Genomic DNA, 23,180 nt, shown 5'->3' with positions numbered 1-23,180 from the left:
TCCTCTGTGCAGAGCCTTTTTTGGTGAGTCGGATTCATTTTTCACGAGATGATGACTTAATATGCCTCACAACATTGTTCTTTATCTTAGATGATGCACTTTTAGTACAGTTATTTCTCAGTGGGATGCAGTTGAAGCCTTTTCCAGGCTTTTTAAGAACACAGATTGTCAGTGTTGTCTTGCAGGCTTGCACTTGCAGGCGCACGCACCTATAAAACAATTCCAGCTTTGCAGTGAGGGATCTGCTTTTCTTCCTGTGTGAGTTTTCCATCGGACTTGTTAAACCTCAGAAAACTCTGGCTATCCATCAGTGGACATTTACACAGTTCGGTGTTATTTACTTTGTGCTTTTTCTATCTTGGAGTTTTGTCACAGACCCAAGAATCATAAGCACTTCTCTTTGTTGACATTTGATCATTAAAATGAGACACAAACATTCAATGTAATGCATGTTTCTTCAATTTACTGGACCACAGAGGTCAGGGTGTTCAAAGGAGTGTGATGTAATTGTCTGTTGACGGCAGTGGTTATCGCCGGCCGTGTTAGAACGTGTCTTATACCGCTCTATTTACCGGCTGGCACTGCCAAAAGACATGTTCCCTCTTCGGTCTGTTTCAACAGAGATTTTCTGGCTGTGGAAGCAGAAGCCTCATGTGGGGGGTTCCAGAGAAAGCAGGCCTTTTGGGCGGGATATGGATATTTACTCAGGATTTATGTCTAGACAGGCAACATGTTTTGTAGAGTGAACATCAGAGGGAGTCATTCATTCGTGCTGTTTGTCACTAAACAATGAGAGAGCGATTGATCAGCAGCCCAGGTGCATAATGTCTTTATTGCTCAGCTCAATGACGGATATGTAGTTAATGGTTTTTCTCTCTCTGGTTGTCTGTGGTTTTCTTCCTCAGACATGAAGAAATGAAAGAATGAAGTTCGTGTTCTCTCATTACGTTCTTGTCAGAATACTAGTACCGTAAGTGTTTTATTTTTGCATGGTTCGACCGCGATTACGACTTGTGTGATTTTTTTTTTTTTTTTTTTTTTTTTTTTTTTTTTTTTTTAAAGAATGGCAACGACCAGTAGAGGGCACTGTAGATATGTGCATCAGTATTTGCTACTGACAGCAACACAGAAGAAGTTCTGTAACGTCTTTTGTTGGGCTCGGCAGAGTTTTTCCAAACAACACAGAAGAGGAAGAATTAATTGTTTTTAGTGATGTAAAGAGTTTTGTTGACTTATTGATATGTATATTGTAAAAATTGTTCACACGATTCCTCCTATGCACATAATTTCCTCCTTTCAGGAAGAAATGTCAATTTTTGTTTCTGTATTTTGTTAAATACATTTCTCCCAAAAGTGCAACTTATATTCCAATGCAATTTACGGTATATTCAGACAGCACACATTTATTTTGCTTAAGGTGAACCAGAGTTTCCTTACCTCTATAATCCAGAACACATTTTTTAGCCTGAATGGACCCAAGCGGACTTTGCTTCGGAACCAGGGACCGCTCTCGGATCCATCTTTTGAGTTGATCTTAGTTCTTTTCCAACCAGACTGAGCTCAGGTTTGCTCTGAGTTTCTTCAGTCTGAATAGACTCCGTGCTCGGAGCGTAACAACAGAACAAAAACAGCCTCTGTAGTGGGCATTATGGGATGTAAACACAGTGGCAGAGCAGCGATGAGATGCAGAAACATATTGAATTTTGGTTGGATGAATGCAGCACATAAAACAACTTTAACGAGCTACACATGCCTCTCACACTGGTTTCCCAACAACCTAAATGTCATAAATATATATTTTTTAATATTTGATACTAAGTCCTGAAGCGGATATTGATAATTCATGTAGAGAAAATGGTACGGTCGGGTGGGATTATACAAGTTCGCTTCCTTCCACTCCCTTTCAAGCAATCTACTTGTGATTCATTAAGTGATATGTTATTTCATGTATTATGACCCGATTGCTTGAAATAAACAATTGTATTCATTCATTTCACTCATAAGGACTTATCAGCGTACCTTCTTAGTGGCCGTCTCCTCTGTAATTGCCTTGCAGCATGCCTCTGCTGTACCAAAGTAAGAAGTGTTATATCTGACGTTGATAAAGACGTTTAATATTGGTCGGCGAAATATAAAGTTTGAATAAGTGATCTATACCAACAAGGATTGCAAAGATTCCATTATTTCTTCACCCTTTTCTTTGCCCCGCCCTCGTAATTCCTGGCCAATGACTAAAGAGGTCTTTAGTCACATGGTTTTGTTTACAAGCTTTGATTCGGAGCCGAAAGATCCGGTTGAAGGTAGTCTGAATGCAGACCGAATGCAATGTTCTTGGACTTGATCCAGACCAAATTAATTGGACTCTGTCTGAAACTACACACTTTTCCATATAAAACGTATCTTCTGTGTAATACATTTTACGACTGCTGGAAAGCATATAATTTATAGTCGGAGAAAAGCAGCTGTTCTCTTTCTTTGTGAGGAACTGACAGAAATCCAGAGTCACAAAGGAATGAAAATGTCCAAATAATATACGACATCCCCTCAATGACAGCAAGAAATAGTACAGCCTCAAAGTATTAGGCCTACATGGGGTTTAGCGGGTGGTCTGTGTTGTAGCTGATGAGATAAGGATCTTAGCTTTGACAGTTAAAAGCTGTTACAAAGTGAAGAACATGTAAAATGACAGGACAAAGAGCTTTTAGAACCTCAGTGAGGCAACATGATTGCAGGCGATGGCTCCTGAAGGATCAATGTGGCAGTTTTTATGTAGATTAGATCATGATTAACACAGTTTGAAGCAGGAAATGAAAGCCTGCCGTCTACGTAAAGCTATATGTCATCATTTATCCCTTAAGGAATTACAAGTTAGTCTCCTGCTTTTGTATTGATTTAAAAGTCTACAGCTTGTCAGGCCTTGCCAGGGAGTTGGGTTTATTTGTATCTATGCTCTTTGCTAACGCTCTTGTTTTTCTTCTTCCATCTATAGAGATGTACCTTCTCGGCATTCCAAAGATTTTTCCTATATCATCCCACTCCCACTGCCGGCGGACAATCCTCTTGTCTCCGCTCTGCGTCTATCTTTCTCCGCTTTTTTCACCTGTGTGATGAACTCCTCCAGTCTCAAAGGAATAAGCCTCCTATTGAGATCAGAGGAATGATGGCCGTTACTCCTAAGTAAATCAAAATGAAAAATAGGGTTGTGCTCTAAGCTGTGTTTGTATTTAAAACTACTTCTGACTGAACATTGGAAACCAACTTCTTTTTCTTAGCTCAAATAGAAACAAAAACTTTGGTTTAAAGGTGAAACCGAGTGGAAGAAAAACTAGTTTAATGCTGGAGATGGTGATTCCTCTCAGCTCCTAACACAAACTGCTTCAAAATAACATAGGTTTTACTCCAAGTGTCAAGCATTGCATCAGCTTTTACGTTGCGTCACCGTGTGAGATGCCTCCAGCTTTGACAAGGAGTCAGCATGCAGCCCCGTGAAAATGAGAGCCGATCGGTTCAAGGTGGGTTGGATATGTCTCCTCTTTGGCGATCCAACATTTCAGTCGGAGGTGTAAGTTGAATACTCCTGTGGGATTTACACGGCCTCTCTTGGCTCTTCACACTTGCACAGATTATGAGAAAAATATCCCATATTTATTCCATAGCTTTTCTTTTTAACTTGTGTTACTCTGGATTGCTTGGTTAACATTTTGAGTTTGGTTAGTTGATAATAAACTATTAGTTACTATTTTACACTTTTTGGGTGTAGTTAAACAGCTACTTGCTTTTTAAGATCAATTAATATGTGTGTCTGTGTATTTTGAAAAGCTTCACTAAAATACTTGGGATTTAAAAAGAGCCACTGATGTCAACTTTGTTTAAATAATCGACCATTATTTAAAAAAAACTTACTTAGAATGGGTTTAAAAAGATGGAGATTGGTTTATCAGACATATTTTTCCCTCTTCCAAGAGGATGGTCATAAAATGTAGGAAGCAGTGCTGTTTTTGTCCACATATCTGACCCAGATCTCATACCATGAATATTTCACAAATGATGCCGCAACTTGGCATTGCGAGCGCCATCTGGTTTCTCTCAGCATGCACATGCCACTTTGTTGACGATCAAAGTTGGGAAGAAAATCGCAAATAATGTCACTGTGAGTAACACAAGTTTGTGCGTTGGGTGTGACTTCAAGTCTTATGCCAGTTTCTGTCAGAGACGTTACTTTATCCCTGGCATCCCATTTAAATGCTTTGCACACACATTGCACTCTGGGAAGAGGATAAAGTCATATATCGGTTGGTTCCGATCAATGAGTTGCAGGGGGCATTTTGTCTGGAAGGATATACCCGGGGTATAAGCAGTGCTCAAAGGTGAGTTAGTTCCACTGCAGCAGTCATTACAGGCTCACAGGAGGAGGGGGTTGTGGTACATACTTGCAAGTTTGGTTTTCCATTTCTCAGAGTGATATTTATGGCTTTGCATCAGCTGTGCTGTGTGAGTGATGTAAGGACAGACGGCTCTTAACCCCCAAATAGTCATGGAAAGAATAAAAGTGAGTTGGTAGAGTTACATTGCTGGTAAACTATCAAGTGTGGGTAAAAGTGCTGCAAAAAAAAAAAAAAAAACTTAACTGGTTGTGATTTGTTACGAAGCAGTTACTTAGAGATGGAAGTTCATTTATTGTCGATCTTTTGAGCATGAAGTTTTCCTTCAGAGAAGTTGGCTGTTGCTTTGAAATTTGATAGCAAACTGATATTGCTCTGTTGCCAAGCTTTGCACTTTGAAATATGAAGCTATACATAAAATTTTAAGCTCCAATCATGGTTGCATAAAATCAAATAAAACAAGTGATGCCTTGTTCTCAGTGTGGGAACAGCATACCCCTACAACTGTGTTCGATCCCGTTTTTTATTTTTTTGTGAGGTACAGTCGAGTCTGCTGCTACATGTTTTCCAGCTCACTTTGCTGTATTGACAAACTGCTGGGGAGAAGATGAGGCAAGTGTAGGGTTTCTGTCCGCCCCCTTACCAACCAAAGGTCTGAGCGCAGCAACTTTAATGGCGGCCTTCTCAAGTGAGGCAGCAGCTGCTCTCTAAACCTGAACCAGGAGAACAGGTGTCTTTGTCCGTCAACACGGCGCAGACACACATGCAGAATGCTAAATCTACGAGCTTTAGAGTTATTTTTGCTAATTAAAATGTCACAGTAAAAGTGTAGAAAAAAACACTTGAATCTATTTGTACCAACTGATATGCAACTAGCACCTGGTATCCTTTTCCCATATGTCAATGTGAAACTTGTAAAAAATATTGACTATAAATGAGAACTGGACCAAGTGAGTGTGACATCACCCTTCGGTCCCAACAAAAAAAAAAAGTCAATTAAATTGCCAACTTTTTATCGCAATATGGACATTGTCATGTTACAACCAGATGACATATTAAGTTTGACATTACAACCACTCTTGCTATGGATTTTGGCTTCTAGGGGACAGTGGGTACTTCCTGTTTGGAACACGAGGGGGGAGGGGTCACTCAATCCAGTTCTCATAAATGGTAAAATGGTAAATGGCGTGAATTTGTATAGTAATTTATGGCTTTCTTAGACATTTAAAGTTCCATTCAGTAATGCACACACTGGTGGTGGCTCCACTGCCGAGCACTGGCACCAACCTATAACCACCAGAAGCAAATTGAGTTTTGACATATGGATGGGTATGGCGGGAATCAAACCTTTCAGTCTTCCAAACAGAGGTTGTCCGCTTAACCTCTGCATCCCATTCGCCCACCCCACAGTCAATGGTTGAGGTCTACTCTCAGTATAATAATATTTAGGAGAAAAGTACAAGATGAGCTCTTTCAAACTTTTTGCAAATGTAAAATGTGTTTAACATTTCAAAGCAAAACCCTCCATGACATCATCGTTGAAAGCAAATACATGTACTCCTTAAAAGAAACACTGTTGGTAGTTCAGGATTTATATTTGTAGTTTTTCTGCTCACATAACTGTGTGACAATTCCTTACTGTACTTATTGATATTTTATTCATCTTTTCATCATACTGAGTTTTAATTCTCTTGACTTTTACATGTGTTAAGTTTACAGCAGTTCTTCACTTTACGTGATTATAGCAAAAACGCCTGTTGGTGTACTAATCAAAACATGCTACTCATGTTTAATTGTGAAAGCTTGTTAATTTTTCTTGAAGTTAGAAAGCCAAAAAAAAAACCCTTAGTTAACCCATCTAATTACTTCCAGCAAGTGCATATCAAAGGCAGGAATGTTTGAATTTGGCTGTTAGCACCAAACTCAAATTGCCCTTGTGGAATGCATTTCCTCATGTTTTTTTTTATTTTTTAAGATTTTCCTTCTGTTACCTTAAATCTGGCTTAGTTTGTTAATTTTAGGATTAGACAATCTTCTTTTAGTAGCTGCCATCTGTACTGCATTCATAATCACAAGAAATGATAGTTTAATGTCCAGAATCAAAGTGGAAAGAGTCGTATGTTTTAAGTCTTTTGAAGAGCTAATAAGATTACATTTCCAAAATCACAACTTCAGTTACCAGAAATCCCTGGAACTTCTTCTTGATGTGATGCTGCACTCTTTGTTCTTCTCTTGTGAGTGTTTGACACGAATCCCATGTTTCATTAAAGCTGCACGGTTATGCTGACTAAGCCCTTACATGGTCTCTCGTCTGCTCGGTGTAGCAGAGCATACATCAGGCGGTGCTGTGCGTGCTCGTGTTGGGTTCAAGTGATGTCAGGCTCTCCTGTCGCAACAGGACTCCAGCTCTGACTCGCACGCCTCCCTGTCGGCGTGAGAGGATGATGTCACCCTTTTGTCAGTGAATGAATTACCTGTCAAGAGTGAGAATGCATTTGATTCCAGTAAAGGATGTGACTAACGATAACATGTGGACCTTTTCTTCAGCTATCAAGCGTGTCTTTCATAGTCTCAAGTCACATCTGGTCTAGATCCTTTGCTGTTGACGGATGACATCAGGATGACCTTATAATGTCTGTTTTGTGGAAATGCTGAGTGAAACAGACGGGTACGCTCCTCCTGTTAATTATTGGGTGCTAGCAGATGTTACAGAAAGTCAACTCAACATGACTTCGTGTGTTTCTGTATGAGGTACTGTGAGGTAGTGTTGTGAAAGCAGGAGATGTATTACTACACTGTTTAGGAATCTCTCTTGATAAGATAACTTCAAAAAATAATTTTTTTTTAGACAATTTCCAAAAAACATGTACCCCCCCCCAAAAAAAATAGAAAAACAAATATTTTATATATATTACAGTTTAAAACTCATCTTCACAAAAGTGAATACACAAAATTGTGTCCTTACTAGGGCTATACAATAAATCGCAAATGTATCTTTATTGCAATAGCAGCCTGTACAATACAAATACCACAAAAGACGACGTAAACTGTGATAAATGGTTACATTAAATATTAACACACGTGCTAAAACAGACTCATGGCAGCTTGAAGTATCATTTAAATAAAATAGAGCACTTTATCTTGTATGTGTGGGTTATGCAAGTGATAATGCCCTTCGAAGTGTGCGTTATTAGAAATTAACGCAAGAATTGTGCGTTAATTTCGCTGTTGGAATGGAAAGGATGTTGTTTGACTATTTGTTCATGTATTCCAGTACTCACAATATGGATCACTGATATTACAAACAAGTTTTCCTTCATCATCCAGCCTTTTTTTTCTGTGAAAGTTGTTTTTTTCTTTTTTATAGATGGTTAAATTCTGTATAGGACTTTACCTTACTTTTGTATTAAAAGTGCCTAATAAATAAAGTTTGATTTTATTCATTATTGGTGTATCAATTTAAAATATGGATTCTTCACATGGATGCATTTTGTTTTGAGAAGTATACAAAGATGCACAAAGATGATTTGTTTTTCTAAATCATTAATCAATTTTTCTTAATTCTTGAAAAAAATATCCTAAAACTGTTCATTATTATTATTATTATAATTTTTTGTGTGTTATCAGTTACTTACTGATCTACTGAAGTTTTAATTCATATTTTTGTCAATCATCTTCTTCCATTAAATCTCCTTTACATCTCTGTCGTCCGCAGCTGACTCCAGGTGGAAAGGCAGCCCAGGCTGGAGTTGGGGTGGGAGACTGGGTGGTTTCGATCTGTGATGCCAACGCTGAAGAGATGACTCATGTGGAGGCGCAGAACAAGATTAGAGCAGCAACAGACTCCCTCACCCTCAGCCTCAGCAGGTGAGCCAGAACAGGATTTCTCATTCCTCCTGTATCTTCTAATAACCCTCATCAGCACTTTTTATGACACTTAAAGTCCTTCACATTTGCTTTATATATATATATATATATATATATATATATATATATATATATATATTAGCCTTTTTATTTTCTGACCCCAAAACTATATGTTTTTATTAGTGCTAATTTGTTTTAGAGGGGCTGCTTTATTTTTTTTTTTGGTGATTTAATTTTTGCTTATTTCAACTTGTTGATTCTAAAGGTGCAGGAACATTTATAGTGTCAAATTAAGCTTGCACTTGAGTTGTTTTGTATATTTTTTAAAATCTCAAATCCAAAACTATATCACCCTGCAGCCTAATCGTATTTGACGACTGACTCATCATTCTGTTAGCATTCTACAAATTCAAGCTCAAATGTAGATGTGTTTAAAACACAGTTGAATAAATGCCTAAAGTGGAGGTCAAACACAACTATGTGATTTATTAAAAACAATTAACTGAGACATGCTCACAATTTCATCTGTCTCTACCTCCAACTCTTTTGTCCTCTGTTTCAAAACAGCTCCTGGTGTTTGCATATGCTGACATTCTGTCCTTTTAACTAAACTATTCCAAAAGAAAACTTCACATCCTCAAAAGACACAAAAAAGACGCACAGTTTCTGATAAAAACACTTTTTTAATTCACTAGGAAAATAATTTGCAATAGACGGCATGCCCGTCGGCAGAATTTACACCTGCACACATTAGTCCTGCAAATACTTTTTACAAAGTCTCTCTGAAGACTAGAGGAAATGTTTCATCTGCAGTGGGAACATAAAAAAAGATTTTTGGCCCAAAGAGAGATAAAAATGTAATCATTCAAGGGCCTAAAACCTTCAGAAAATGAGAAGGTATCGACTTGTTAAAGCAATAAAGATGAGCTTGCTGCTTTTATGGGACTCATTTTGATTTTTTTGATCCTCGTAAGTAATAAGAGAAAAGCTGTGTTATCTTGTTCACCTTACTACTGCCTGCCAAGAGTCTCTCCTTTTAAATTCCAACACCTTTTCTTTTTTAACTCATTTAGATGGAATAGCTTCAGGTTTTTCAAGCGTTTTTTTCCTTAAAGTTGCTGAACCATTACTTTCTTGAGTATTTTTGAAATGTGGAGTTGTCTGTATCATTCAGCTAATAAAAGTTTTCACATTTACACAACATGAAAATTCAGTTTTTAGAACCAAAAAATGAGGAAAGGGAGACACTAATTAGATTTTCTTTAACTTAAATTTAGATGTGAATAATTTATTATTAGCTATTGTTTAGCTTCAAGAGAGACAAGCTATTATGATAGTCAAGTGTTACTTCGTCTGTCGTCATTGCAGTTACCATTGTGTCTCTTTTGTCTTACTACAGCTGTTTTCTGACTTTCTTCCATTGACCAGCTTGTTTTGTCATTTAGCAGATGCTACAGGGATTTTTTTTTGTTTTTCTGCTTCCTTTCTCTCATTGTTGTAGTAACTAATCCACCTGTTTGTTATACTGCAGATGTTCCAGCATTCATTGTTTTTCACTTTCTTACCTGTTTGTTTTACTGCAGATTTCAGTGTTTGTTTTTCTCTTTCTTACCTGTTTGTTTTACTGCAGATGTTCCAGTTTTTGTTTTTCTCTTTCTTACTTGTTTGTTTTACTGCAGATGTTCCAGTATTAATTATGTTTGTCTCTTTCTTTCTTGTTTGCTTTACTGCAGATGTTCCAGTGTTTGTTTTTCTCTTCCTTACTTGTGTGTCTTACTGCAGATGTTCCAGTGTTTGTTTTTCTCTTGCTTACTTGTTTGTTTTACTGCAGATGTTCCAGTATTAATTATGCTCGTCTCTCTCTTACCTGTTTGCTTTACTGCTGATGTTCCAGTGTTTGTTTATCCTCTTTCTTACTCGTTTGTTTCACTGCAGATGTTCCAGTGTTTGTTTTTCCTCTTTCTTACCTGTTTGTTTTACTGCAGATGTTCCAGTGTTCGTTTTTCTCTTGCTTACTTGTTTGCTTTACTGCAGATGTTCCAGTATTTATTGTGTTTGTCTCTTGCTTGAACTCTTAGACCTAAACCATGTATGACAGATGGTCTTATTTATTAAGTCTGGTTCTTCTGCAGATTTCCTCCTATTCTCCCATTTGGAATGTTTCCTCTCCATTGTCACCTTTTGCTTTCTTAGAATGAACATTAGATTGAAAAACCTTCAGTGTCATTTTATGGTCACTTATTTTGGTAATGAACAAACAGTTATGGTAAACTGGCCTCGTTTTAATAATGTAGATATAATTGTATAACACTCATAAAGCTCTGCTAGGTGTTCTGTTTTTTTGTGTAGCTCTTGTGTAGCTCTTACCTTGTGTAGCTGTACCCTCAGTTGTAATTTGGCACTTAATACCTAAACTAAATCGAATCACAAAGTAACAGTTAAGTCACTTAAAAGTTTTAGAAAAAAGAACAGAAATAAAAGTTACTGCTGTGCAAAAGCTAATATATGTATCGTTATATTGAATGGGATTCCAACAAAATAATGGATGACTCTTTTTTTTTTCCTACTATAAAAGGAGCAAATGCTGTTTTCCTCAAATACTTCTTAGATGGAAACTTGTATATTTTCTTTTTTTTAATCATATATTGGCCTCCATCCTAATTTTTCCTTTTTTTTACCATGTTAAAAGTGGAGGACAGCTGCACTATCACGAGTTATAGTCTCAGTTTTTCATTTAGTTCAGCACCAATGATTATCTTGTCTTTTATGGGTAAGAGTTAAACTTTATCCTGAGCTTTTTAAATGGAACAAAAGTTCCTAAAAATATGTGCAATGTGGTTTTTGCTTCCCTAGAAGGAGATTGTGCATCATTTCTAAAAGTGTGTTTCAGTGTCATTGCTGGTCTACAGGGATGTAGTTAAAGTATGTCTGCAATGTGTGGAAAGTTGATTAGAGTGTCATGGGAGAGTCCTTTGTGGTTGAGTTTCTGTCTCTATCCAACATTGCCTCGAAAAGCCAAGTATGCATCAGCTAAAACAAGTGATCCATGAAATGAGGGAGGAAATGATCTCATCCAGGGCTCATATTCAGTCATAACTGAGGTCACATTCAGCCCAGACAAACGAATCGTTTCCAAGAAAAGGCTGATTTAATTATCTCCATTCTTCTCCTCCAATGTAAATACGAATACAGAAAAACCAGCATCGCTAATATTCCTCATTCCGTTTGGCTCTTCAAAGTGTCGTCTGGGTTGAGTTCAGGCCCCAAGAACGTTACATCCGTTTGTTTCTCTGGGTTCTGAAAAGCAGAGCCCTCTCTGCGCTTTCTCTATCATTTAGCGCCGTTGTCAGTCTCTGACACGACTCTATCAGCAGTGCGGCAGCCACTGACAGCAGCCGTTTGTCATTCCCCGTTGTCACAGGAAACCCTGTCTGCTGTTTTTGTGTGTGGCTGCAGACTGGAACAAAGGACTTTCTGCAGCTTTGTGCTGCACATTTGGTTTAAGGATGATGATGATTTATGCTGTAAACCAACAGCAATGTAAAGCTAAGTGCCTACATGCTAAAAGTGGAACTGTTTTGTACTGTAATGGACTTTTAGAGACGTTAAAAAGGCACTGCAGTCCTAGTAGTTTAAGAATTATATCCCAGAAACATGCACGATAGGAGCTTTGGTCATAATAGAGTTCATTACCACACTTATTCTTCTCTACTATGTCTGTTTGTTTACTTTTATTAGGTATTTGTCTATTTAGAGAACAATAATGAGAATAGTTCACAATCTATAAACCATAATCCATTTATCCCAGCTATTTCAATCTCCAGTTTACATATTTTGGATGAAGGAAAGTTTTTCTGCAACAAGAATCCATTTTTATTATACAGAGTTATTGAATTAATGCTTGGTGAACCGTTACACTGTGATGTACAATTTAATTATGCTATTTTTCCTTTTATCGGCCTGATTTTCCAGTCCTAACTTTGTTTTTTTTTCATACCACCTTTCATTCTCCCTTTTCTGTCTTTCCATCTCCCTTTTTTTCACGTCTTTTTTTTTTAATTAAAAATTTTATCTTTCCAGCTGTAACTGTATCTTGGTGTTTGGGGTCATTGGAGTATTGAGCCTCTCCTAGCTTGTATTTTGTGATGTCTTCAGACAGATTGCCAGTCTCTAACAAGGTCATGTTAGGCCAAAGTAACTTTGGCTTTCACTGTTACAATTTCTACTTTCAACCAAAACAGATTGTCTTTTTAAAGAAGCCATCATACCAAAAAACCTGTGTAGAATCCAAAGGAACATGTGCAATCTAATCTTTAATCACACAATAAACTGGATGTGAATGATAACTTTTAAAATATATGAGTTAAGAACAAATTACACATCTCATTTACCTGTCATCTAGGGCAGAGGTCTGCAACCTTCAATATGAAAAGAGCCAACTGACCAAAACCCAACATGAGTTGGTACAAGACTTCTTTGTGCTTATGTTACTGATACTTTTAACTGTTTTTATTTGTTTGTTTTTGGCATTATTAAAAACAGAAGTCAATCCCAAACCCATTTTCTAAATCTACTAAATCCCTTTCTAGTTAATAAAGGCTTTTAGAGCCTGCAATTGTAAAGCGAAGGCGAGGTACACTCTGGACATTTCGCCAGATTAAAAAAAGAAATATAAAGAGAAAATATTATTTTTTTTCTAAACGTTTTTACTTATTTTTGTTTTTGTTTTGTTAAAGGGTCATATTAGTTCCTTCTGATATTGGACACTGTGTAACATAAAATCATCCCCTTGCAACAAAAGTCATAAATGCCATTTTCTCTCGTTATATCTTAAGCCTACCTTGATGTGCTGTCATTCTTTTCCCAACTTTCTAACCTGAATATAAATAAGAAAAGTGCTTTACAATTTAAAACAAAGTTTTTACAATCAAAAATTTCAAAATCAATATTTTAAATCTGTTCTTTCAATGGTTGTTGATGCAAATAGTCTTTTGATTTAATGTCAGCAGTGGTGTAAAAACAACTGAAATCGGACCACATCAGCCTTAAATTCATAAACCTGAATAATTAAAATGAAATAAGATGATTATCAGTTACCTTTTAAAATTACTATAACTTTATTATTGTTCAACCAGAAAGAGGTCAAAGGGTCACATGTGGCTCTCAGGTTACAGACCCATGATCTAGAGAATTTGTCATCTTGTTAAAAAAAAAAAAGAGAGAAGTTTGTTTAGTTTTAACTGACTTCTTCTTTTCTAAAATATGTTTTTAATGCCCATTTCACAAGAATGTTTTTGTCATTCAAAAAGTTTTTCTTCTTTTATATTAAAAGCCTAGAAGTCTTGTTGTTTTGACATCTCCTATGTTTTTCTCTTTTTTTCCTCAGAGGTCCTAAAGTGGGTGAAGAGCGAAAGGTAAGTCTGTTTTCCCTGTAGATGGTGAGCTCTTCTATCTGCTGTGAGATCCTGCTTTATCTGTAGATTTGAAGTGTCCTTTAACCCCCACTGACTGTTAGATTACACAGTGTGTGATGTTACTTTGTGCTGAAATGAATTGAAATCACCTATGAGCGCCGCATCAGCTGAGCACCATGCTAAACGAGTCCTTTGCTTGATAGAGTTTTGTTTTGAGGAATTTTTGTCTTCTTTTGTTCTGCCTTGTGCAATCCCCCGATACGCGATGAGCAGCGAGCGGCGCCGCTGCCTCCGGTTTCTGTTTTCCACACTTTCACGGCTACTCGCCTGATGAACTGCCCTTTTATAAGTACAATCGTGTCATGAACTGCTTTGTGCTGTTATTAGTCAAAGCAGCTGGCACGAGCCAGCATAAAACCAGTGTTCCATTTTAATAGAAGTTGTTCTGCAGTGTGTGCATAATGCTCAGTAAGGAATCTCATTAGTGGGACATGCCAGTTATAGATGACGCCTTCTCTGAGTATTTTAACTGCTGCAGCAGATTACTTTGGCCCATCGTTGGCTGACAGCCAGCACAAATAAACAGCGGCCTTCACTTCTGAAGCTCTTCATCTATGCAGAGAAAAGATGGCCGCTTTGCACAGAGCTCCTACTGGAGTGTGTTGTAATCTTTTTGCTATGAGAGACTGGAAAAGTTTGGGATTGTGCAACAGCAGAACTTTCTTTTTGCTTTTTTTTTCCGTGTGCCACGAGTTTTAACTGCATGTTGTGCCCTGTGTTGCTTTGTCTTTTTTTTTTTTCCACACCCCCACAGGATTCACATACGGCAAGTTCTGCTCAGCCAAAGTACTCCTTTGCCCCAAGCACAACCATTAACAAGATGGCGAGGCCATTTTCAGCAGGTGGTGGCAGTGCCAGCTCAGGACCCGTTATTAAACCTGTGGCCTATTCGCCCAAACTTAACACCCCGCACTCACAGGGCAATGCCAGTACACAGCAGCCACAGAATGGGTAGGTGGAAAAAAAATCAGAGCTGCAATGTGACTAATGTGGTTTTAATGATGTTTTTGAAGTCTCTTTATTCTGGCGTCTCGTTAAAAAGAGAAAATTACTCCTTTAGGGTTTTAAGGTTCAGGTTTAATGTTGCCGAAATTATGTCACAGGATAAATATATGAAAAAATATGTAAATGCAAATATATGCTGAGGTTAGTGTATTTTGGCACAACAGGATGAAACAACTTTTGTCCATCTATAAACAAAAAAGTACAACTTCGTGACAAGAATATTAAAATTTTGCTCTTAAGCCTATAAATATGTTTATGTCCTTTAAAGTTCAGCAAAAACCCTATTATGTCCTAAAATAATGCACACATTACTCTGTGAGGAGAACGAAAAATGGAGAAATGTAATATTGATTTTTAACTGCAGAACAATGCATCACACAAGACGCTACTTTGAAGGATATTCTTTGCTAAACACACCCTCCTCTTTCTGAGCAATTTATTTTAACAGATGGGGTTATTGATTATTACTTTCATCTGTAATCACCAGTAATGACAGAGAGAAATATGAAAATTGAGTTTCAAGTTCTTTAAAGAAACCTTGTGAACTTTTTTTTTACTATTGAATTGTTTTTTGTGTTTACTCCACAAAAAACAAAATTGAAATATTAAAGCTAAAGCTAATATCTCTAATAATTCGTCTCATCACCTCTATAATTACACTATTTTTCTGTTTTGTGGTGTTTGTTTTCATATGTGAATAGAGGGAGATTGAAATAAAACGAAGAGTTTTGAAAGCAGTTCACAGAAAAGCTGAAAGCAGCAGAAAAGTGCCCTCTTACAAGTAATAACCTGCTTTACTCAAACTGGAGAACTTGATTAAATGAATTTCACACATTGATGTGCAGTCTTACACAGCTGCTTTGCAAAAAAACGTTGAGGAAATTAGAGAGGCATGTGTGAAAGCAGCTGGATTAAAATGCAGAACATTGTTTTAGGCAATGATGGAGAATTAGCTCTTTTAAAATTTGTTTATTTTAAAATAATAATAATAAAAAAAATCTCCTAAGAGTGTGAGGAGTGTACCTAAACCCATCCTGACATGAGAAGTCTTCCACAGTCCAAGCCGCATCCTGTAATTTGGGTAATGGCGGTGCTCCGACTGCAGCTGCAGTTCGATGTGGTCCGTCCCTGTATTTAGTCTTGCTCATACATTCTGCCAAGTTCTCTCCATTTGTACATGAGACACTTCACGTCAGTGTGTAGATGGATGAGGACGCCATTAGAGAAGAATAGAGCCTCCTCAGAAGTTTGCTAAATTCATTATTAGATTTTCTACAGAAAGAACCAAATTCTTAATGTGCCCAAACCTAAAGTCAAAAGACTGGTAATATGTTGTTATTCTTGAATGTTAGTATTACAGCTATAGAATTAGTTTTGAGCCCATTTACATGCACACCAAATATTTAATCATCCAATTTCTTAGGATTTTTCTAGAAATATGTATCAGAAAAGGCAGTTATCCAACAACATGCGATTCAGAGTAAACACGTGTAAATTTCTCTCAAAAAAGCTGATGATTTCGGGCATCAGACCATCTTTTTCCAATCAATGTAGCTTTTGTTTTACATCTGCACGTGTGTAAACAAAATGGAAGTCAATTGAAAGCCCCTGAGGTTGCGTAACCATGGCAACCGCTTCTTTTTTGAGAAGGAGAACAACGGAAACGCCTTATTTTACAGACACGTTGGCAAAGCTGACACTACAGCTATCAGTGCTGCTTCAGGGTTTGTGAAGAACTAAAGGGGTGGGGTATTTTATTGTGAAAGGAACAGGAAGTGTAAAAGTTATGTCTGGGATCGACCTCCATGTTAACCAGGATTTTCTAATGGTTGCATTTATCCTATTACTTCTAGCTGTCCAATTTTTTTTATAGGCATGTAAAATGTCTAATTGTTTTCAGGGCATCAAAGGGAGCACACATAAATTAGGCACATGGTTTATTTAGTGGGAAAAAAAGTGTTTTTACTTTCTCTGTAGAGCATTTGTGCTGAAGGCGTAAGCGAAGAAGAACAGAGAAGGTTCTGTGTCGATCTGCTGAGTCATTTTGTGACGGGATTTGACAAACAATCGCATCTCTCTCACAACGCTTGCCGACAATAACAGCATGTAGTGTCCACTCATGTCTGCATTTTGGTATTTCTCCTCCTCCAATCTATCGCTGTATTTAACCTTTGTCACATATCGACATGTTCTAGTTCTTTTTTCCCCAAAGCTGAGCTCTGACCTTTTTCTCTGTTTTCCTCCTTTCCTGGAACTCTACAGATGGAAACACTTGACAAGTTAGTATGTTTCTTTGTGATTTTCAGTCCAAAGAAAAGTTTTTTAATTAAAATTAATGCTACCGACTATGTTAGTTCCTAAACAAGTCTGTGCACCAACTGATTTTATAATAATAATCAGTTCCTTTTTTTCCTGATACTTTTGTTTCATCATAAATATAACTAACATTTCCTGTTAGTCCTATACAAATGAAATTATCTACATTTTTTTAGTGTTGTCTGACATATTTATTACAGATGTTAATGACAACATTTTAAAGACTCACTCTGATGAAAATTGTGTTCTTGGTGTTTTTAACACGTTTTTCCTCATGATAGAGGACATACTTTGTTAAGACAATTAAGCTTAAAAATGAATTTTTGAGTATTTCTTTATTCAAATAATTGTGAATCAGGGGCAGATGAAAAAATGCTGTGTGAAAAAGATGGTATTTGTTATGTTGAAGGGTGGAGCTTCCTGCTCTGCTCTATTCTGATGCATCCACTTGTAGACGACTTTGTTTTCCTCGTATAAGCGGGAAACTGGCTCAAAATTGTTCCAATATTGCTCGTGATCTTTGTTGCACCGGTAATGATAGTATTCAAGGTCTTAGGGGTTTTAAGCTAGCAGTAGATAACAGCTGGGTGATGGGAAGTGGGAGCAGGCTTGTCAGTCCTACTCACAACTCTGAGGTGAATTTCTAATGAGCTACTGCTGTTCTGTAGACATTTTTCCCAAGAAAATGACACGTTTTTTTAAATACTGTCTACTAGCAGCAGCATCATAATTAAAAGAACACTTAAAATAGATCAAAAGATTTTTGGAGTGAGTTTTTAAATTCAAATCATTCAAGTTTCTGTCGCCTTTTTAGCATGACACCACCTTTAAAGTACTGATTACATATAAAGTTTTTCAAATCTTAAAACATAAACTGCAATCCGATGCTAGACAGATGTTGATATTCATTCAAAAATCATTGATTCTGGTTTTTTGCTGTTTTTTATTTGGTCTGTTTCACAGGGCTGAACCTACTTATTTTGATGAAATCTACCAACAGTCCAAGTAAGGGCAGCTGCTTGCTGTCTGTCTTCTCGGCTTTAGCTGCTTTTATGAAAAGGCTGTTTTTGAAAGCGCGATGAGCAGATGCCTTTGAGAAGTTTCTGCGATTGGATTTGCAGATGGGAGGTCAACAGTGAGCACTCAGGGATATGTGTGAAAAGAATGTGGTTTGTGCTGCTTCTTGAGCTCTTTTTGTGCTTTATAATCTAAAGTACTTTTGTGATAAATAAGCTTCCTCTGCCGTCTCTGAAGTCATTGATGAATTTGGTTTAGTCATATCCGTTTATTAGTCAGAGGTGTGCCTGTGAAAACTGTGTCAGTGCTTTTGCTGTGTGAAACCGGTGTTAAGCTTTGAGTGGAGCATGATCTGTGCAGGGAGTCTGCTGTCTGTAAAGTCCCCAGATTAGCGAGTTCGTAGCGACTTTGTTAGATTAGATTCTGTTAACCACGCCTGCTGCGGTGCTGCTGCGTGTGTGTGCAGGCACGGCCTCAGGATGGAGAACATCCCCTGTTTTATCCCCAACGACCGCAGCAAGAAGAGGCTGATCGAAGACACGGAGGACTGGCAGCCTCGGACCGGAACCACTCAGTCCCGGTCTTTCCGAATTCTGGCCCAGGTCACAGGCACCGACTTCAGTAAGTCAGGGCCTGAGGCAGGAGTGGTTAGAAGAAGCATGAACCCTGAGGAGTCTGTCAGATAATCGGCATCACATGTAGGGAGGGCGTTGTTACTCAGCTGGTCTGATCACATTACGAAGGATCCTGCAGAGACGGAGAACTTGGATAGTTTTCAGCTGTCATCAATCACAATTCAGCAGTAAACTTAACTTACTGTGTTAAGAAAAGTTTGGAAAACTTTCTGAAATTTACAATATATACTTTATAAAAGCCGTTTATAGTAGCAAAGTGTCCCTCCATTAATCAGTGAAACTGATATCTTGTTTTTCTTGGATTTCTCAGTGCAGGACCCAAACGATGAAATTTCAAAGAGGTCAAGGTAAACGTTTGAGTGCCGAGTTTGTTTATTTTGTCTGTTCGAGTGTTTTTACGGAAACTTCAGTAAAGTAGTTTAGGATTTCATTTCTGTTTCTAGCTTCTGTTTTGTAAAGGTTTGTGAGATTTGGTTCCTCAAATACTGACATGGCTGGTGTGAATGCATGGTGGATAAATCATAAAAAATGTTATGAAGTTTAGGATCTTCTGCTTCTGGTATTATTATTTGTAAATGTTGGTTTAGTGGCTTTGATTTAGAAATACAAATGAAAATATTAAGGCTTGACTTTTCATGTAGTATTTTTTTATTTATTTCAAACAATATATAATAAACAATTAAAACAACAAAAGAAAGCAACAAAGGAAATTTTAATATAGATTATGAATTATAATAAATTACATTAATATATTGTTCGAGATGGAGTAGGAAGAAGTTAAGCGGTTTTAATACTTCTCCTAACAATATACCTTAAGTTTATACAGTATAATCTACATCCAAACACCAGCATTAAATACCCTTTGTTGTCATCAAACGTCTGCCCACACAATCATACACATGCAAACAGACATACCAGATTTACCAGTTTAGTTATTACATGAAAGTTTTCAATATTTATTTAAGGTAAAATGGCACAAAAAGTTATAAAAGTGCCTTATCTTTAAAAATAAAATCAGATGATGATGATAAAAAAACAAATACTCAATTTTAATGTTAGATTTTTAATGATAAATTTAAGCAACAAAAGGGTAAGTAGTCATTAACAGAATGTAGGTCACAGGTCATCTTTGTTGGCAGAGCATCAGTTTTAGATGCAGAAAGCAGAATTAGACTTTAAAAACTTAGTAGAACAGCATTTCTACCACATATTGTGATCACTGGGGATAAAAGAGGATAGATATATTTAGTTCAAATTCAAAGTAATAAAAATAAACAACTTTTTTCTTCTTGGTAAAAACATGATATTTCATTGTTTACTTTAAGATTGAATGGAAATGTCATAATTAATCTTATAATTAAAGTTTTACCTTATTTATTTTTGTTAATTGAAATTATTGAAACATATTTATTTAAGCTCAGTGTTTTGCACTGATTTAAATTAAGACTTTGAAAACATTTTAAATATTCAGCCCTTCTTAAAACGTATTGGTTTATGTAGTGATGCCACTATATATTGTTTTTTAAAAATAAAGCTAAAACAAATATCTGCTAAACACATCTGAGATAAACATCAAATCTACAATAAATTCTTATTTTTTGGGTAGAAGTAACATTTTATATGTATATATGATGACACATTACTCAGGTTTAGAAATCTTTTTACTCTACTCTTTTTCTTTTTCTGTCATGCACTTTGAGCACTTCACTTGTTTCCTGCTCGTGTCATTCATTCTCTGCCCTCTCATCTCCTTCCTTCTTGTCTCTCCCTGTTTCATTTCTGTGTTGCCTCCGGTCAGGGAAAAGTTCCTGACTGAGATTCAGAGTCCTCGCTACGCCCGTCTGAGGGATTGGCACCACGAAAGGTCCGCTCGCGCTCTCAATATCAAATCCTGAGCGGCGCGCATGGAGCTCCCGGACGCAGAGCCTGCTAGGGAATGTCGCACCTCAACAGCTGACGAAGTCCACATGCAAAGCCCGCTATCTAATGGCAGTTCACAAAATTCACCTTTCACTAACAGTTGGGGTGGAAAAAAAGAAGTTTTGGGGAAGCAACGAAAAATAAACCAAAAAAGAAGCATAGCTTAGATGACGAAGCCTAAAGTGGAACCTTGCGTACTGAGCCTAAGTGTAAACTCTCCCTCTGAATGTCTCACTTTGTCACAGCTTTCCATTTCAAACTGAATTACTGGGAGTAAACTGGTTGTAAGGTGGAGCTATTTCTTTAATGGTGAAGGTCAGAACCTCCTTTGATCTGTTTTTCCTCTCTGTCTCTGTTTCTCTCCCTGCCTGTTTACATTTATGAAACTCTTCATCCTTAATTTTTCATTTCTGATCTCATCTAACAGATAACCATTAAAGAAAAAGAGACAAACATGTTCCTTTTGTTTCTGCTGTCATCACTAATCTCTAAAAATACAAAAAATCTGAAAAACCATCTCTCGTCTGTCTGTTCTTTTGAGATGTTTTTCTTCTTTCTTTCGTGTTACATAAGATTTTTAAATGAGAAACCTATTTGTTTTCATATTCCCTTTTTTCGTTTAGCAAATCTTTCTCAAATCAGAGCAAATCTTTAATGTATTTAGCATTCAAAATAAAAATATAGTGTTAAATATATATGTTTTATTTTTTGGGCTTGTCAGTGCAATATAATGTCCATCCAAATTAAAAGAACTTCTGGGATGCGCCATCATAAGGTCATGAACTTGTAAAAATTCATTTTTCACCAGTTAGCTCATTAGCAAATGTAATCAAGTGTAAGGAAATGTGGGGAAAAATACAAACTGAACAGAAAAAGCTTAAAAAATCCATATGAAGTAAAATGCTCTGTTTGCCAACAAACCTTTAAACAACTTTTGTTCTGATTTTACCTTTAATAATAACATGGCAAACAATGATTATAAAAATCTTTTAGAAAATGTGTTTTCTTTTTGGAAAATTTGCTTTCTAATTGATTTTTTCTGTTTTATTCTGAAGTTATTCATGGTGTGCATCAAAGTATGTTTGCTAAAGACATTAGATCAATTATTAGATCTTTAGATTTTCAGTTCTCTTAGGAAAGTCTTGAATTTATCTTCTAAAAATCTGTAGATTTTTCTGTTTTTGAAAGTGGGGCTCACTTTAATGCATCTCCAAAGTATTGGTGTTTTTGCAAAATTAAAGTTTTGGTAACACTTTAGATGAAGTGCTGTAAAATACTCAGTATAATGTTGACAAAGATAGTTAAAATATATCTTAAGCTTGTTAACGGTTTAATAATATAGACAATGCTCTCACTTTATATGGTAATGCATCTTACCAAGTGTGTTATTAAACCTTATTTGACTTATTATGCTTTTAAATGTCTTGTAAACACATTAATAACCTTTGTTAATATGTTCTTGTAATCTTGTTGTGGAATCTTAAGATAAAGTGTTACCAAAGTTTTCTATTTAAAACTGTATTTATAATGGCAATTGTAGTTTAATCAGACATAGAAAAAAAACTAGGATAAGAAATGGTGCTTGCAGATTAAGAAATGCAACCTTATCTTATATCTGAATTAAGATTTTAGCGATTCGTCAAATTATTGATTCCTGGTGAATGCTAAGCCAGCTAACTAGTACACAAGACAGAGCCTGGTTTCTATATGAGTTTATAGTCTTGTGGAATTTGTAAACATGTAAAAATCCATTCAAAGGAATATAGAGAAACTATTTGTGTGCAGAGGTCATGTCCCTACTAAGGACATGTGGTCACACAGCACAGAGTAACCTACTTCAGCACAGAGCGGACCAGAGTCAAATACTCAAGGATTTAGTGTTTGTTCATTTAAGAAAGAAGTAATAAAGGAACCTGAGTGGGTTCCATATTAAACAATATGCCCATGGAATCAGAAATTATATTCTGAAACGGTGTTTTACTTATTTGTCCCTAAGACCTAAATCCAGTTGAACATCTTAGTGAGCAGGTATCCTCAGATCAGACTCTCACAGGAGGAAGTCTGATGGACTTTCCTCCAGCTCAGCATCCATAAAAAGGAACTGGAGAAAGTAGAAGGGCAGATGGAGAGATGCAACCTTTTCTGGATAAGCAGAAGACGGATTTTTAAATTATACAAGAAAATTGAAGGGGATTTGTTTCCAGTATTTTTGCTACATACTGACTCTTGATGGTTGGAAGGGACATGGATTGTTTAATCTGGTTTCTGAGGCTTCATGTTTGTCGTCATCAGTTTCGCTTTCACACTGCGCTGTTTGGTCCACACCGGAGGTCGCAGTCACAGATAAGTCATTTTTGTTTGGCTTAAAGTTGACCTGAAAATGGGAACCCAAGTTCTGTTGCAAGTGAACCATGGCACAGTTCCACAGACCATCCTGTAGAGCCGGCGTGTTAAACTCAATCGCACAAGGAGTCATAGCTTAGGTCGCGGGCCGAACAGGATAAATATTTATTAAACACACTAAAACTAAATTTTTAAAACTTTAAAACCATAACTTTTTAACA

General features: G+C 36.8%; 1 protein-coding gene across 4 annotated transcripts in view; it reads left to right on the top strand.

The window, feature by feature from the left end:
- The window catches only part of pdlim7 (PDZ and LIM domain 7), a 33,341-nt gene that overhangs the window by 3,032 nt on the left and 7,129 nt on the right, over window positions 1-23,180 (top strand). For all 4 annotated transcript variants that reach the window (XM_024283035.2, XM_024283036.2, XM_024283040.2 and 1 more), the window contains exons 3-5: window positions 8,098-8,249; window positions 13,636-13,663; window positions 14,478-14,674. In XM_024283035.2, coding sequence (XP_024138803.1) covers window positions 8,098-8,249; window positions 13,636-13,663; window positions 14,478-14,674 — 377 coding nt within the window. The remainder of the gene's footprint in view (window positions 1-8,097; window positions 8,250-13,635; window positions 13,664-14,477; window positions 14,675-23,180) is intronic.

Source organism: Oryzias melastigma, linkage group LG10 (genome assembly GCF_002922805.2).
Source record: "Oryzias melastigma strain HK-1 linkage group LG10, ASM292280v2, whole genome shotgun sequence".
Lineage (NCBI taxonomy): Eukaryota > Metazoa > Chordata > Actinopteri > Beloniformes > Adrianichthyidae > Oryzias > Oryzias melastigma.
The sequence above is the reverse complement of the archived record's forward strand: the minus strand, read 5'-3'. Positions and strand labels throughout refer to the sequence as shown.